General features: G+C 44.0%; 1 protein-coding gene across 1 annotated transcript in view; it reads right to left on the bottom strand.

Moving 5' to 3' along the window:
* The window catches only part of TG (thyroglobulin), a 207,687-nt gene that overhangs the window by 89,217 nt on the left and 102,010 nt on the right, over window positions 1-16,460 (bottom strand). Inside the window, exons 36-39 of the mRNA XM_026659965.1 lie at window positions 12,757-12,891; window positions 11,025-11,189; window positions 10,246-10,468; window positions 6,273-6,366 (exon numbers count right to left, since the gene is read on the bottom strand). Of these exons, the coding sequence (XP_026515750.1) occupies window positions 6,273-6,366; window positions 10,246-10,468; window positions 11,025-11,189; window positions 12,757-12,891 (617 nt within the window). The remainder of the gene's footprint in view (window positions 1-6,272; window positions 6,367-10,245; window positions 10,469-11,024; window positions 11,190-12,756; window positions 12,892-16,460) is intronic.

The raw sequence follows: 16,460 nt of genomic DNA, 5'->3' as shown, positions 1-16,460 counted from the left end.
GGTGCCTGGAGCCGGCCCTGCTCTGAATCTTCTGCCTCTGCTTCTCCAGAGAAAGTACCTAACTCAGACTGTCTCATCCCCAATTTCCCATTCAGAGTTGACAATTATGCAGGTCCTGGCCAAGAAATTGGAGGGGAGGAGCAAAGGAATGAGAGAGAGCAGGTGTGAGGGTTTGTCTTCACTTGAAAATCTGGTCTAACAAACACCACTTTGCAGAGTCATGTTAGCTAACACAATGTTAAACATCACAGGGGCAAATCTTACTTAACATCATGTCAGCTTGTCAAAGTGGTTCCAGTAGAGATTCCCTAGAAACAGTCCCTATCTAGCTGACTCCTCGGTTGTGTTTAAAGTCATGTTAGATAACATTACCTAATTTCCTAGTGATAACAAGGGGGAAGGAGAAGAGATGATAGGGGAAAGCAGAAGCTGCGGTAGCAGATGTGGAGCATCTTACTGAGAAGATTCAGCCTTCAAGTATTGGGGGTAAACAGAATGCCACCCACTCACCGCATCTCCCCTACAATACACAAGGTTTAGATACAATTGCTTCTTTTCCCCATCGTTATTCTGCACAGAGAAGTGGCAAATTCCCCAGCTGGTTTGTCTTGTACATGAATCCAACCTTTTGAGAAGCACATGGGATAATTTGGGTAGTGATCCCCTGATGAGCACAGATTTCAAGCACAGAGCTACTGGTTCTTAGTGCTATCATCTAAAGCAGATCTTTGTATTGAATTGTAGCAACCACTAATCTCTCCTTCACTTTTTGGAATTAATCATTTCAGCAGGATGCTACCATATTTTTATATTAAAAATGAACTATTCTATACAAAATGTGAGATGCATTGCATTGTCCAGGTTCTTATTTGGTATCCAATTAATTTTATACTATATATTGGCTGATAATTTTTTTTTAAGGGAATTTATCACATTCTTTATTCTCTATCCTAAGTTACAGTCAATTAACCAACACAGCTAGGACAGGTGGCAGCTACATATTAGGGCAGAGAGAAGGTAGGGCCTGGTCCAAAGCCAAGTGAAGCCAACCCTTTCCATTGACTCTAAAGACTTTGGTTCACATCAAATTTGGACCATAGGTGGAAATCTGGAGTAACTCCACTGAAGTCAATGGCGACACTCCATTGTAAATGAGAGTAGAATCTGGCCTATTGCACGCAACACAGAACAATACTACAGAAAACACTGCAGCTAATTGGAAAAACTGGCCAGCAAGTTCTTCACACACACATAACGCTAGCACCAGCCACAATTGTCATGTGGCTATTGACCAACATTGTTTGATCAGTTCTGGTTTTGCATTTAGGAATGGACGGTCAAACTGTTAGCAGTAAAACACGCAGAGAGACTTTCAACAGAGACAAGCCTAGCACAGCTCCCAGTGGCTCAGCTAGTGGGAAAGGTACCTTTCGGTTCACCCAGGGGAGCTGCTGCTGCCTAAGGACTCAACGGGCTTGCCCTTGTGCTAATGTGCATGGCACACATGCACAGCCATCAGCTGGGGTCCACACTAATTGGCTATGTGCTCTCTAGCAGCTGGACTGAAGCTGGCAGTCCCAATGGGCCTGATCCTGGGAGCGGAGGGTGCTCAACGTTTCACAGGAGCAGATTTGTGCCTGGCAGGATTGGGCCCAAAATGAAGCCTCACCCTCATCAAAGAAATAAAGAGAATGAGTTAGGACTGGCCAAATTTTTACACCAGTGTGTCCTTTGTGCCCAGTGCCAATCCCAGGGCTATACGCTCGTGAAATCTGGACACGTCTGGATCCAGATCTGAACTCAGGACAGGATAGAATGGACCTGACCCAAAAGCCAGGAGCAGAGCACTCCTGAATTTCAGGGACTAGGATGGGAACACAGATCTGAACTCTGCAGCTAAAGCTCACCTACTAAGGTGATGGGCAATAGTATAAAACTGCCCTTGCCTTCTGCAACTAGGCTAGCCATCACGCTAGACCTGAGCCTTGACTCCTTCGGTTTTCGTGAAACACGGAAAATAAAAGGCATTTCTGACAGGCTTTCTGGAGTTCAGAAATGTTTTCAATTATCCTCTCCGCTCCACTGCAAGGCATTTCAGAAGGGGCTTGGCAGGAGCATTTTAACTCTAACAGAACCAGCCAAGTTCCAGGATGTGTAACAGCCCTTAACCAGTGGCGGCTCCAGGCACCAGTGCTCCAAGCGCGTGCCTGGGGCCACAAGCTGCGGGGGGCGCCCTGCCGGTCGCCGTGAGGGCGGCAGTTAGGCAGCCTTTGATGGCTTGCCTGTGGGAGGTCTGCCGGTCCCGCGGATTCGGCGGCAATTCGGCGGCGGGTACGCCGAAGCTGCGGGACCAGCGGACCTCCTGCAGGTAAGTCTCCGAATCCACGGGACCGGGGACCTCCCGCAGGCAGGCCGCCAAAGGCAGCCTGCCTGCCGTGCTTAGGGCGGCAAAAAAGCTAGAGCCGCCCCTGCCCTTAACAGGATTGCATTAGGAGGTGTCAGGGCTGGCGCAACCCATTAGGCAACCTAGGCGGTCGCCTAGGGCACTACAGTTTGGGGGGCGGTGACCACGGCGGTATTTCGGTGGTGGGACCTTCCGCTGCCTAGAGTGGCAGAAAAGCTGGCGGCGCTCCTGGGAGGTGTGCACCACACTGACGGCACAGAGAGGATGGGAAGGCGAAGAAGATTCTTCCCTGAAGGGTGCACAGCCGACATTAACCCAACTCTTTATTTAGGCCAGCAACGCTACCATCAGCCCTCTGCCTGAGCTGCATCAGGCAACCCGAGACAAAACCCAGCCCTGCTTTGCTAGCGTGACAAGCGAGGATGGCTACTGGTGGGAAAAGGAGCTCAGAAATGCCAGCTGTAAGTGGAAGTTTATGTGATGCCCGGAACTACGTGTTCTGCTTTCTGGGCACTGAAGCTTTAAATGTTAGAGTCCCTTCCCAGCAACAGGAGGAAGCTCCCATTTTGTGTTTCACTTCAGATGCAGAATGTTACTGTGCGAGCCACTGGGCTCGGTCTCTCTCCAGGGGACATCATATTGGTTATTTTTGTTGTTTTAACTTCATCAAGACTGAAACCATCTGCTATTGCTCTTCGCACGTGGGTAAAAACTTCAGTTTACCACAATAAAGAGCAGGGAAATGCCATTCTGGGGCATATTATCCTGTTCCCGCTTTCTGCTGTAAAAATAAAGGGTCTGATTCTTCTCTCATTTACGCCAGATTTACCCATGCAACACTCCACTGACCTCAATGAAGCTACTTCTGATTTGCACCCATATGAGTGAGAGGAGTATTAGGCCCACAGACTCTCCAAAAAATAAATAAATAAATAAATAAAAGAGAGCCCATTTGGATAGTTGGGGTTGTTGTAAACACGATGCTTTCAAATAAGCCCCTGCTCTTTGGAAAGCAGTAGCTAAAGGGAGCTGGCAAGCTTCCCGAGACGATGACCTGAAGTTTTTACTAAGCAATGACTTTGCACAGAAAGTCGATAACAATCTGGTGTTGCGGCGAGAAAACAGACTGTTGGCCACTTCTAAAACATACATGAAGTTGCACTCAAGCAGCTCAAATAATACTGAATGCAAAATGCATGCTTGTACATTAGGCACATCCCTATACCAATACCCTAGGCCCCCCAATCCCTGTTTACTCTCAGGTTAAAAGCTCAGCTAGAATACCCAGGCCAGTAGGAAAGTTTATTTTTTACTTATTATGAAGTTTAACTTAAAATTTTCAGTTGACAGTTTATCTGAGTGCAGGGGCTCCCATTTTTGGAGAGGAACACTTTTGTGATCCGTGGGCTGGGGCATAAATTTAGCACTGCTGACTACACTCAATCCACAGCAGACCTTCCACCGACATCAGTGGGAGGTTTCCACAAAGATCAAGGGTAGATTATGGCCCGTATATAGTAACTAAACTGCTAGTCATCATCACTGTTAGCTGGATTGCATTCAGTATCACCCCCTGGGAAAACAGTCTCGTTTTTAAGAACACTGCTATTTCTGCCCTTAGTTTCCTTCCTTCCCCATCTTCTTTTCTGCCTCCCTCTCTTTCCCCTGTCTTTGGCCGGCTCTACACTGCAATATGTTGTTGGCATAACTATGTCAGTCAGGGGTGTAACGGACATCGCTGTGCCAGCAAAACCCCGAGTACAGACACAAAGGCAAAGAGTGCATCTGTTGTTGGCATAGCTAATACTGTTCAGGGAGGTGGTGCTACTATGCTGGCAGAAAACCACCTTCTGTTGATACACGCTGCAGCTACACTAAAGGGCTATGCCAGGATAGCTATTCTGATATAGCAGTTGTGACAAATACAACAATTTCCTGAAGTATCTTTAGGAGATCTTATTGCATTAAGTTTATGCATCATTGTGGGCCACAGAGTGTATGTAATTCCATAGGGGTGGGTGACTGCAGCCCTCCAGGAATTAAAAACAGTTGGCGGGGGTGATTAGGCAAATTGCCTTAGGCAAACTGTAACGCCGCCAGAGAAGTACCACCACGTGGCAAGGCTCACATGTATTGGTTCAACAAAGACAGGACTTTTGGATAAATAGCCAGAGTTTAAACTGACTCGGAGCCTTCTTTCTGATCCAGCCAATGGACAGGACCTGCTGTCCAACAGGGGCCCCAAATCCTTAGGGAAGGGTTGAAAGGACTGACAGCTGCCAGACCCCAAGGCTGGAGTTGGCGTGACCTTTGGAAAGCAGTTTAGTAGGCGCACTGGTTCTTTTATTGTTTTTAAATATGTATTTTCTGTAATGCTTTCACTTTAAGAATAAATGTGCTTGCTTAGAAAGGGCTGTGTATTAACTTATAACTTCTGGCAATTGCCCTGTTTGTGGCCTCAGAGGAGAGAGCAAAGTGCAGATGCTGGCCTGTTGAGGAAGACTGGCTTGCCAGGGATATCACAGTGTAGGGAGTGAACTGTGCAGACTGGACAAACCCCAGTAAAGAGGGAGAGATGCGGGTCTCTGCCCAAGAGGTGATGGCTGAAGATCGGGGAATCTAAAGCGGTGGACCACCGTGGAGAAATACAAATGCAATTGCCCTGAACTGTGACAGCTGTCTCAGCAGAGCCTGTGTAGTACAGACTAGCCCTTTGTGTATCTCCTCCTCTCTGCCCACTTGCATTTCCTGCTCTGCAGACATATTGAGACACAGCTTAGCCAAAGCACAAATAACTATACTGTAAGGAAGAGTCCTGCACTGGCAGGAGACTGGACTAGGTGATTTACCATTGCTAAGGCTTCTCCAGCTCTTACTTCTAGGATGCTGTGGATACCACTTTAAACACTTCCGCTTATCGTGGTTAAAACATTTTCAAGTGATTCAACTGTGACGCTAGCAGACCAGGTGCCAAGGCCCCTAGGCCTTACTGAATACTGACAAATGCATAGCTGAGAACCAGTCTGGCTTGCCTTTGGGTTAGTATAGTTATAATAGATATTAATGTTATAACAATATGTTTAGTGTTTTGACTTTATGAAATACTTGCAGGATGCTGCATGTATTAATCCTCCTTATAATCTCTGTATCCCGTGCTATAAGACAATACTTAAGTATTTGCTCTATAACTGTAAAAAGTTTGTTCTGAAACCGTAACTCACCAAACAGGAGAAAAAACTTCACCTAATGCAAAACGCTGGATTCCTACGGAAGGTGTAAGCAAGAGATCCCCCGGACTAAGCTGGGTTAGCCCTAATGGACATAAAAAGCTGGCATCTTTCAACAGCTCTGTCACCACCTGAAACCTAAGACTGCAACTCATTTGTGTGTGTGTATGTTTATCTGTTTTAACCTTGTAAATAATTCTAATTTATTTTTCCTCATTAATAAACCTTTAGCTAGTTTATTACCGGATTAGCTACAAGCATTGTCTTTGGTGTGAGATCTAAGGTGCAAATTGATCTGGGATAAGTGAATGGTCCTTTGGAACTGGAAGCAACCTGAATATTTTGTGACCTTTGGTGTAAAGTGATCACCTATCACAGAGTCCAGCTTGCTTGTGTGGCAAGATAGATCGGAATGCCCAAGGGGGCTGTCTATGACTCCATGTTAAAGCTGTATAGTGCCTGAGGACATTACATTTGTTACTCGGTTGGTGAAAACTAATTATAGAACTCACAACCAATTTGGGAGTTGTGCCCTGCATTTTAACAGTCTGCCCTGAGGCTGGTATTCTCACTCGTGAGCCACTCCAGACAGCATGACAACAACAGTTTGCTACACCATGTTCTAGTAATTCAATACTTACAATGCTGGCAGGCACAAACACATTCAGGTACAAGCAGTCTTCACTGACAGGAGAAGATTGGTGCAGTCCATCTCCAGGCTGCCAACAACTAGCCCTAAAGATACAGGCTGTGTTAATTTTGGCTGACAAACCAGCATTTTGTACTGTTGAAGCTCATTTTATTTTTAGCTGAAGTTCAATAAAATAATTTTTTTACACTTCAGTAGCACCTTTATATCTGTGGATCTCAAACACATTCCTAGCATTCATCTAACAACCACCCTGGGAGGCAAAGAAAGGATATATTTATTTATTTAGATTTAAAATAACAAAAAGGATGCCTATCCAATGTTAGAGGTGCCCTAACAAATCATTCACAATACAATAAATACAACAAAATCCCAGCAGCATTCAAACAGTTTTTTCAACAGAAATGCAATCAACCAGACACCTGCAGACACTCCTCTCCAGCCCGTCATCATCCCAGAGAGCATCCCACCAGCCCTCTCCAAAACCCTATCAAACAAACTTCTTTTGCCTGTGTTGAAAGGTCACCACCATTTGGGCTATTTTGGACTAAGAGGAGTCCCACATACTGAAATGCAGCCACATCTGTGCTGTTTAACCCTTTATGGACTTACAAATTTAATAAGGGTGGAACTGATAGGGTTCTATAGAAACTACCCTAAAAATCTATGGAATTCTCTCTAAGACTTTTTAAATTATCGGACAGAAATCAGTATCAGGGATATAATTTGCTATTAAATTCTTCAGGGTGGTTCCAATATATTATAGAAAAATTATCGTCTTTTGTTAAGTTCTACGGAGTTTTCCCACAAGGGAGCTGTGTAGCACAACAAGGCTATGCAACAGTTTAAAACACAAAGCACATTGAATTGACACAATGAAGCACATTGAATTGACATTGCAGGGGAAAATCTGGGTGGGCAATAGATGCATTCCTTAGGCAGGGCCGGCTCCAGGGTTTTTGTCGCCCCAAGCAGCGAGAGAAGAAAAAAGAAAAAAAAGCCGCGATCGCCAGCAGCTCCACCACGCCGCTTTCTTCTTCGGCGGCAGGTCCTTCCCTCCGAGAGGGACCGAGGGACCCGCTGCTGAATTGCCACCAAACAGCCCGACGTGCTGCCCCTTCCCCTTGGCTGCCCCAAGCACCTGTTTGCTGAGCTGGTGCCTGGAGCCGGCCCTGTCCTCAGGTAAGAACATGGGCAGGACACAACCCTAGTGAACTTATTCATGAAAAACATCATGGTTTTTTTTTTTTTTTAAATCACAAGTCATCAGAGCCTCATGTTTACATCTCACCAAAAATATGGCACCTCCAGAATTCCCCTAACAACATACAAGGGAAGCGGTTCAGTACTGACTCAGAGGAAATAGCGCCACCTACTGAATCAACTCCATAGGTGCTGCAGCAACTTGCTGTTTCTTGGAGATCTCTCATCCAAGTATGACCCAGCTCTACCACGACAATAAATATATATGGGAAACTTCTCTCAGATCAGTAATGTTGGCCTGCTACTTTGACTTTTTGTTATAAAGAGACAAAAATATTGTGCTATGATGATGTAAGCCCCTGATATTATAATGATCTGCTTTCATTACTTATACCAGGAGACCTGGCAGTTTAAGGTCTGTGTGATTCTCCAAGGCAGTCCTCCTTGTATCTAAGCTTACAATTACGAACAGTGCTTTTGATCTTAAACAAACAACAAAAGACAAAGGCTGCGATTTTTAAAGTCGCCTAAGGGATCTGGACAGCCAGTTCCCATTAAAATTAATGGGATTGAGGCACCCACAGTCCCTAAACAGCTTTGAAAATCTCAGCCAAATTCTTCACACTGAGGCAAGAGAAGATTTTCAGATGGAGGCAGTAGAGGCAGATAGCCCTTACCGAAGATGTACAGCAGATGACTATACACAGCATTTTGGCTGCAGTCACCAAGAATTGATGCTGTATATGTTACTGCAACAGTTTGTGTATGTCAACTGTACATAATCACTGTGCACCTGAATAAACAAGCTGCATCTCATCAGATCCCTTGAGCATCTGTCAAGCTGCATGGCTAATGTGGTTACGCTGCTGACACCCACATGGCTCAGGTGCATGCTGCAGCACAAGACGACCAAACGCCAAGCGCTTTCAACCACCCACGAAAGAGTCTCTAGTTGCATTCACTTCTTGAGTGTGTTATTAAAAACCCTTGATAACACAGATCCGAAGTACTGGAGCTATTACCCGTTCCCCACAGGGCTGCTCTTGATTACTAGCCTCAGTCATCATGGGTCTTGGTCAATGGTCTTTAATTCTTGGACTCTCTCCCAGAAAAGGTCAGCTGGGGCCCTTCACTGGCTCTGTCCATGTCCCTTTTACGTAAGTACAGAAGAATGGCCCTACTGGGTCAGACTAATGGCCCATCTAGCCCAGTATCCTGTCTTCTCACAGTGGTCAATGCCAGATGCTTCTGACGGCATGAACAGGGCAATTATTGAGTAATCCACCCGTCATCCAGTCCCAGATTCTGACAGTCAGAGGTTAAGGGACACCACAGTATGGGGCTGCTTTCCTGACCATCTTGGCTAATAGCCATTGATGGACTTATCCTCCATGAACTTATCTAGTTCTTTTTTGAACCCAGTAATATTTTTGGCCTTTACAATATCCCTGTGTTAGGCTTCCTCCTTTGTTTTTCTCCATCTACTAAGACAAAAGTCTGCTATTCTCTGTACCAGCTGGGAATTGATCACTTTTGCTCAAATGAAAGTTCATGTCTTGTGGCAATCTCATAAGAACGACCATCCTGGGTCAGACCAAAAGTCCATCTAGCCCAGTATCCTGTCTTCCGACAGTGGCCAATGTCAGGTGCCCCAGAGGAAATGAACAGAACAGGTAATCATCAAGTGATCCATCCCCGGTTGCCCATTCCCAGCTTCTGGCAAGCAGAGGCTAGGGACACCATCCGTGCCCATCCTGGCCAATAGCCATTGATGGACCTATCCTCCATCCTCTCATTTCCTTCTGTGTCAGCTTCCTGTGTGTTGGTGCAGCCGGGCTCAGTTTGATTGATACGTGTTTTGTACGGTGCTTTCTATTTCATGGGGCATAGATGCTTTGAGCTAGGAACCCCTTTAATAGTTTAAAAATATATATATCTACTTTCATGACATTTTTGTTGTTGTTGCATTTTTTTAAACTAATTGCGGGAGTTAAACACTTAAAGATTCCCGATGCACAGGTATTTGGTACAAATGTATTAGAATCTCCTGTCTTTCATTAATCAATTTATATTTGGGACAAGTCTACTTTGGCTCTCCTGGACTAATTAATGCTAACTGGCTTCACACAACAAAGATAAATGAAATCCTGCAAGGTAACATGCCCAATGCCCACCAAGTCTCCTCTCACTGAACATCAGGCTGTGCATTACAAGTAATGTTCAGAATTTTACTCACACCAGTTCAATCAATATTGGTGTTTTCACAGAATTTTAACGATAGGAGGGACGCTTCTGATTATTTAATCTGACTTCCTGCATAGCAGAGGTCAGAGAATTTCATCCAGTAATTCCTGCATCCAGCCCATGACTTCTATTTGAACAAGAGCATATCTTTTGGATTCAATGAGTTAAAAACCAACCACCGCAAACTGCATCAACCCCCTCCAGATCTCACCAGGGCTGAAATATGAGAGATGTAGAAAAAAAAAAGAAATAAAGTGGAATGAGCACTAATTTTGGAATCTCAGTATTATTTATAATACACTATATGGTGTAATGTTAAATACAACTTTTGGGCAGTGTGTATGTAGCGTGAGGTGTTTTTTTCTGTTAGCACCCAAATGTAATAATTTATCAACATATCTAGTCATTTATACCATGCTCATCATTATGGTATCTGAGTGCCTGAATGGGTTTTGATCATCACTGACAAACAAACAAACAAAGACATCAAAGGACTGTTCAACAATGCGCTTTCTCACCGAACCATAGTAGCATTCCAGGATTGCAGCCAGGTAAATGGCTTTGGAGGATGAAACCGGTTCTCTGCTGTCGGAGGTACTGCATATGGAATGCCAAAAAACTGACTAACATTTCTCCACTCAGAACCAACCCGGATTACTTGGGACCTGCCGAGCAAAACTCCGTGGGATGGAATGTACACGGATGAAGTTAAATCAGGTACAGAGATGGGTGCGAATGAATCTATTTGGAGAGAGGGGGAAAATAAGAAAAAATTGTTTTCCTTGGAAGCTTAAATCTCATTTTCAAAAGGGATTTAGGCACTCAGGAGCCTAAATCTCTTTTGAAACTGAGATTTAGGCTCCTAAATCAGTTAAGAGTTGCTGAGTTTAGCAACGCCTAAATACCTTTTGAAATCTAGGCCTTATGGACGCTGTTTCTTTAAATGTTAATGGAACTTAGGCTTCTAAGTACTTAGATACTGATGAAAATTTTACTAAATTATTTGAGATTTACCCTCTTTCAAAGTCTTTTTGCAGGCCAAACGTATTGCACCCCACTGTTGTGATGCAACATCACAATGATGATGATTTTGGGCCACAACAGATATTTTGGGAGGTGTTCACGTGCTTTTTTGGATGCAGCAGAACAACCCCACCCAAACTGGGACCATCCCATACAAATCAGATGGGTGGCAACTCTAGTGCTTTGCTTCTACCAGATACTTCACCATTTTTCCATCTATCAGACAAGCTTCTACAATGGAGCCTACTTCAATATGCTCCTGCCTTGCTCTTACCTTGCCTCCAATAGATGTAAGTCGCTGGCTCCTTGAGTAAAACTTGGCAGCTGTGGCCTTGCAGGCCATGTGTGCATATCTGTGTATCGGGGTAGAAAATGCATCGTATCGCTGATGGCTGGATTTCAAGGGTAATCACTGTGCAGGACTGGTTCTTTGAACAGGCTGTGGAGAGAGATTGCAGACAGACAGACAGACAGACAGAAAGAAAAGCAGATGCGACGTGTTTTCAAAATATCTAAGGTGACCATATTTCCCAAAAGGAAAATGGGACACCATCTGGGGCTAGTCTGAGCCCTCCCACCACAACACTGGGTTGGCCCAAGCCACTCGCCCGAGCCATGCCTGCCTGTCCCCATAAGGCTGGGGAGGCCCGAACGCTGGCATCGCTGCTTGCCCTCCACACGTTCTCCACGCCCCATTTTTTTTGGCAAAAGAGGGCATTTGACCCATTAGCTCTTGCCAACTGATCCAGTCAGTAAAAGCAAATGGGACAAAGGCTCATTTTTACCAAAAAAAGTCAGGATGGTCGGGCTTAAAAAAGGGACTGTCCTGGCCAAAACGGGACATGTGGTCACCCTACAAATATCAAACCTCCCAAACAATTTAAGAGGAGATTTTTCAAAGGCACAGAGGAAAATGAAGCTCCTAACTCCCCCTGACTTTCAAATGGAGCTGAGCCACTGTCTGCCATCTTTTGCCTTTGGAAAGCACCTTTTCCAGTGGTTAAAAGTATTTAATACGAAAATAAAATGGAAAAGCCCAGTGCGGCACTGCAGCTCGGAGGTATAATTCCCAGCTCCAGTTGACAGATGCGCACTAGTTCTGATCGAGCTAACACAGTAAAATGGCTCAAACTAGCAACCCAAGTATGTACTTAAGAACTCAAATGGGACTGTATGCAGATGGCTAGCCCAAGCCACCGCCCACACTGATGCAGCCACCCTGCTATTTTTAGAACACTATCTCAATCAGAGCTAGCAACTGTACATCTATCCAAGCTGGGAATTACACCTCCAGCGGCACAATAGGAGGGATGATATTGCAGAGAAAGAGCCTTCTGCAGCAAATGGAAGCTTTTACTCAAGCTCAGAGCTTCCTGTTCTCATATTAGCCCCTCTCCCAGGACTTGTTGGGACTAAAGGTTTATTGAGCATAGGAAGTTAGAGAGAGAAGACTTTGATATACTGTTTAGTAGGCCTTCCCATTGGGGAGATTTGTCTCTGATATTCAGGCTCACATTAAACATACCTTTGCTAAATTTCAACCCAATACTCCTAACTATATCTCCCACCGCCCTTGTGCCATCCTAAGCAGTTCCTGGAGCCTTCAAATAGTTGTAAGTGGTTATCAATCTGTCTCTTAAGTCATTTGTTAGCCTAGCTACACACAGTTATCTTTTAATTGTTACTGATAAATTAATCCCCTCAGCTCCTCAAACATTTTTATTGCTGTTCGTCAAATTGCGTGGTGGCTAGTAGATGCATATGAGGTGTCAAAGTTATCCAAACGCAGCTGAAAAGTATGCCACTTCACCAAATGACTTTCTGTTAAGTCTTTCATTAGGTAAATAATTTCAGGTCCCTCTTCCCAATTCAAGAAATGCTAGGGTAGAGTTATTTTAAAAATCGGTTGTTCTCAACAACATGCTTCATTGTCATAAGTCAGTACATCATGTTCTACAAAGCCAAAGAAAACAGCCATCTTCAATATAAGAAAATCAGTTCCTCACCTGACAGACAAAAATCTCTAGCAGTGGAGAAGTCATCAGAAATCTCTCTGCTGACTTGTGCAACGTCAAAGTTTAAGATGGATGGATCAGTAAGTACTGAGGAGGCACCCAAGAGCAGCCAGGAGTCCAAAGGCACTATGAGACAAAGCATAGGAAAATAAACAAAATAAGCAGACCAGCAAAAAAATTCAGAGGGAATAGCTATTCAAGGAGGAAAAGTGGTATGGTGCATCAGCAGACCTTGATTTACCTTTGGGCTGACTGAGAAGATCTTGGGTAAACTTTTCAAAAGCAAACTTAAGTGACTGGGGAGATCAAGTTCAATTTTCAAACGTAACTGAGGGCCAGATTTATAAAGGTAGTTAGGAACCTAAAGATATAGATAAGTGCCTAGTGGGATTTTCAAAAGCACCTAAGCAGGAGAGACATCTAACTAGGGTGACCAGATGTCCCAATTTTATAGGGACAGTCCCAATATTTGGGCCTTTGTCTTATACAGGCTCCTATTATCCCCCACCCCCTATCCCAATTTTTCACGCTTGCTGTCTGGTCACCCTACATCTAACTGCCATTGAAAGTGATGGGAGTTAGGCATAAAACTAACTTAAGAGCTTTTGTAAACCCCACTGGGTGTCTAACTGCCTCGTTAGGCACCTTTGTGCCTTCATAACACCGTCACAGCTTCAGTCACTTCTAAATATGGGACTTGCATTCTTAAGTCACTTAGGCGCTTTTGAAAATTTTACCCCTTGATTTATCTTAAGTTTATTTATATATAGCATGGGCTCTAACTCTCATTGAAGTCAATGGGAGTTTTTCATGGATTTATAGATTTTAAGGTCAGAGGAACTGTTTTGATCCTCTAACCTGACCTTCCACGTAACGTAAGCCATAGAATTTCAGGCAGGGATTCCTGCATCAAGCCCACAACTAAATATGGACTTAGGATCTAACTTTTAGACACCTGTTGTGTTTTTTTTAATTTGGCCCTAGTGTTTTTCACAGAAGTTTTCAAAGGAAAACACCTCATACATTCAGAATTTTTTCTCATATGCAAACAGAGAAAAATAACTTATGTGGGTCTTTTAGAATCTGACATGCATAAGTAGAAAAAAAAAATTATGGGCCGGGATGGGCCTTTAATTACTTTGGTTTCTTTCACCAATTCAGCAGGTTATAAAGCAGAGGGGCCTGCAAGCCTGGGACTACCCTCTCCATGTCATTGTAGGGTGGAGGAATGCTGTTCCAGCTGCTGTGTTACGATTGCTGGTGAACAGCAATGCCTGCTCTTTGAGTTCACCTACCATGCAAGATGCAATTTTATAGCGGTGTATGCTTATTAAAGATTGGATTCAGCCTGTTTAAAGACAGCCGGTCTGTAAAGATGGCCAGCGTTCTGCTCCTGATTCCCATCACTGGAAGAGAGCCTTTTCTAAGTTGGTCAGCAGGTTCCTCCATCATCCAAAGCACCTTCTAGCTGAAGGTTTTGGTGGTTCACATAAACAGGGCTGTGACATATTCTCGACCTTAGCAGTGAAACATCTTGCTAGTTCATGAGAAAAAGGAAGTGAAACTGACAGATTGGTCTTGTTCCACTGTTCACAGTGTAATAGAAGAATTTATCTAAGATGGTACGAGTAACACAGGAGAAATATCGCAGCTCAGAGTTTCACCTTGACACTGCCCTTTGAACTACGTAAGTAAACCAAGAGGGGAAGGTGCAGTTTGTGAATTCAGAATAATATGTGATTTATTAAACTGGATTATGAAACCAAAATATACCTTGTTAAAAGTCCCTTGTTATTAAGGACAAATCCTGTGCTAAGTTTGAAGCCCACGTGGTCAGGCTGTCCTATGGGGCTTCCATGGGAAGATCAGACAGAATGAATTGCCCCTCACACATTAAAGAGCTGCTGCAAAGCTGTGCCGTGGCTGTCATTTCAGCCTTGAGGCTGCAGACGCTTCGGCAGCTCCTCTGCTTCCGCTCTCCAGGGAGCAATGTCAAGTGGATCCATATAGTGATGAATCCACCTACCCTACCATACCACTCCCACAGCCTGTTTGTGTCTGTGCTGCACATCCCTCGCCAACTGTGAGCAGGGAGTGCAGGAAGAGCTGTGCGCCGTATACACAACCTCCACTAATCTTCCTCCCACACACTTTGGAACCATGCCGCTTCTCTTACACTTCAGGGCACCTGTGCCCATGACGATGGAGGCTGATTGTCCCTAATTAACTAAAAATAATTAGTCAGTTAATTTGGTACTGTAGTGATATTTAAGAAAGAACACAGAGTTATTTCATGTTACAAATTAGTGTAGCCATCACTAGAAATACAATCAGTGGGATTGTGAACGTGTCCCTGCATTGCATACCAGGTGCACTATACTTTGGTTTTCAACTTCGCTCAAAGCACTAAGTATTGGCCAGAACAAGAGGCAAAATGCTCAGGGGCCCAATGATAGGACTCATAAGGCAAATCTTATTTTTTACGATTCATAAGACTTCATCGTTTTAAAGCCAGAAGGGACCATTATGATCATCTAGTCTGATCTCTGTATGACGCAGACCAAAGAATTTCTCCCAGCGGTTCCTACATCTAGGCCAATACTCTGTGGCTGAATTAGAGCATATCTTTTTTGAAAAATATTGAGTCTATTTAAAATCTCCAAGTGATGCAGAATTTACCATTTCCCTTGATAATCTGTTCCAATAGTTATTTGCCTGTACTGTTAGAAATCCATGTCTTATTTGTTTCTAGGTTAAATTTTGGTGACTTTTTTTTTCCAATTCCCATGTACATAATTTTTCAAAAAATCTGCTTTTATTAGTATTATTATTGTTTGAACAAAAGAAGCTTTTTAGCAATGTGTCTTAAGCTACAGATTGTTACATAATCATTACGCTTCAACTTTGCAGAGCACAGAGTACCAATAATCCAGTTCTGACAGCATGGAACTGGTGAACTCTGTCTAGCTTCAGACACAAAGCTTCAAATTACTAATTATGTTCTAAAAAAAGAGAGTTTTGTCTGGATTCCATTGTAAGTCAACATGTCTGGTGTGTTGGAAGCTATTTTCGCTAGGATAATTATATTTCCATAACTTCCACTGTGTGACCTCAGGCAAATCATATGTCCTTTTTGTGCCTCAGTTTATCCATTTATAAAATATCCATAATAGTTCTTACTAGGCCAAATTCTGTTCTTACAGGAGTAAATCCAGAGCAATTCTATTAAAGTGAATGGAGTTACTCTGGATTTATACCAGTGTCAAATTTTGCCCAGTATAGCTATCTCACAGCAGCGGTGCGAGGTTTATTCCTAGGGTATGTCTACACAGCAACAAAAAACCCGCAGTAGGCCAATGCCAGCTGACTTAGGTTCGCAGGGCTGGGGCTGCTTCATTGTTGTGTAGACTTCCGGGCTCGGGCTGGAGCCCAAGCTCCGGGACCCACTCACCTCGCAGGGTCCTAGAGCCAGGGCTGCAGCTCGAGCCCAGACATCGAAACAACAATGAAACAGCCCTGCAGCCCGAGCCCTGTCAGCCCAAGCCAGCTGGCATTGGCCTGCCGTGGGGGTCTAGTTGCTGTGCAGACATATCCCAAGTGAAACAAGGAATACAAATGGCTTATTTATCTTGATTAGAAGTTAATGGGTAATTGATTTTATCCACCTGTATGTGCATGCGTGATCGTGTGTGAAA

The sequence above is a fragment of the Terrapene carolina genome, unplaced genomic scaffold, assembly GCF_002925995.2.
Source record: "Terrapene carolina triunguis isolate 2854851 unplaced genomic scaffold, T_m_triunguis-2.0 Scaffold58, whole genome shotgun sequence".
Lineage (NCBI taxonomy): Eukaryota > Metazoa > Chordata > Testudines > Emydidae > Terrapene > Terrapene triunguis.
This window is presented reverse-complemented; position numbering and strand designations above follow the sequence as displayed.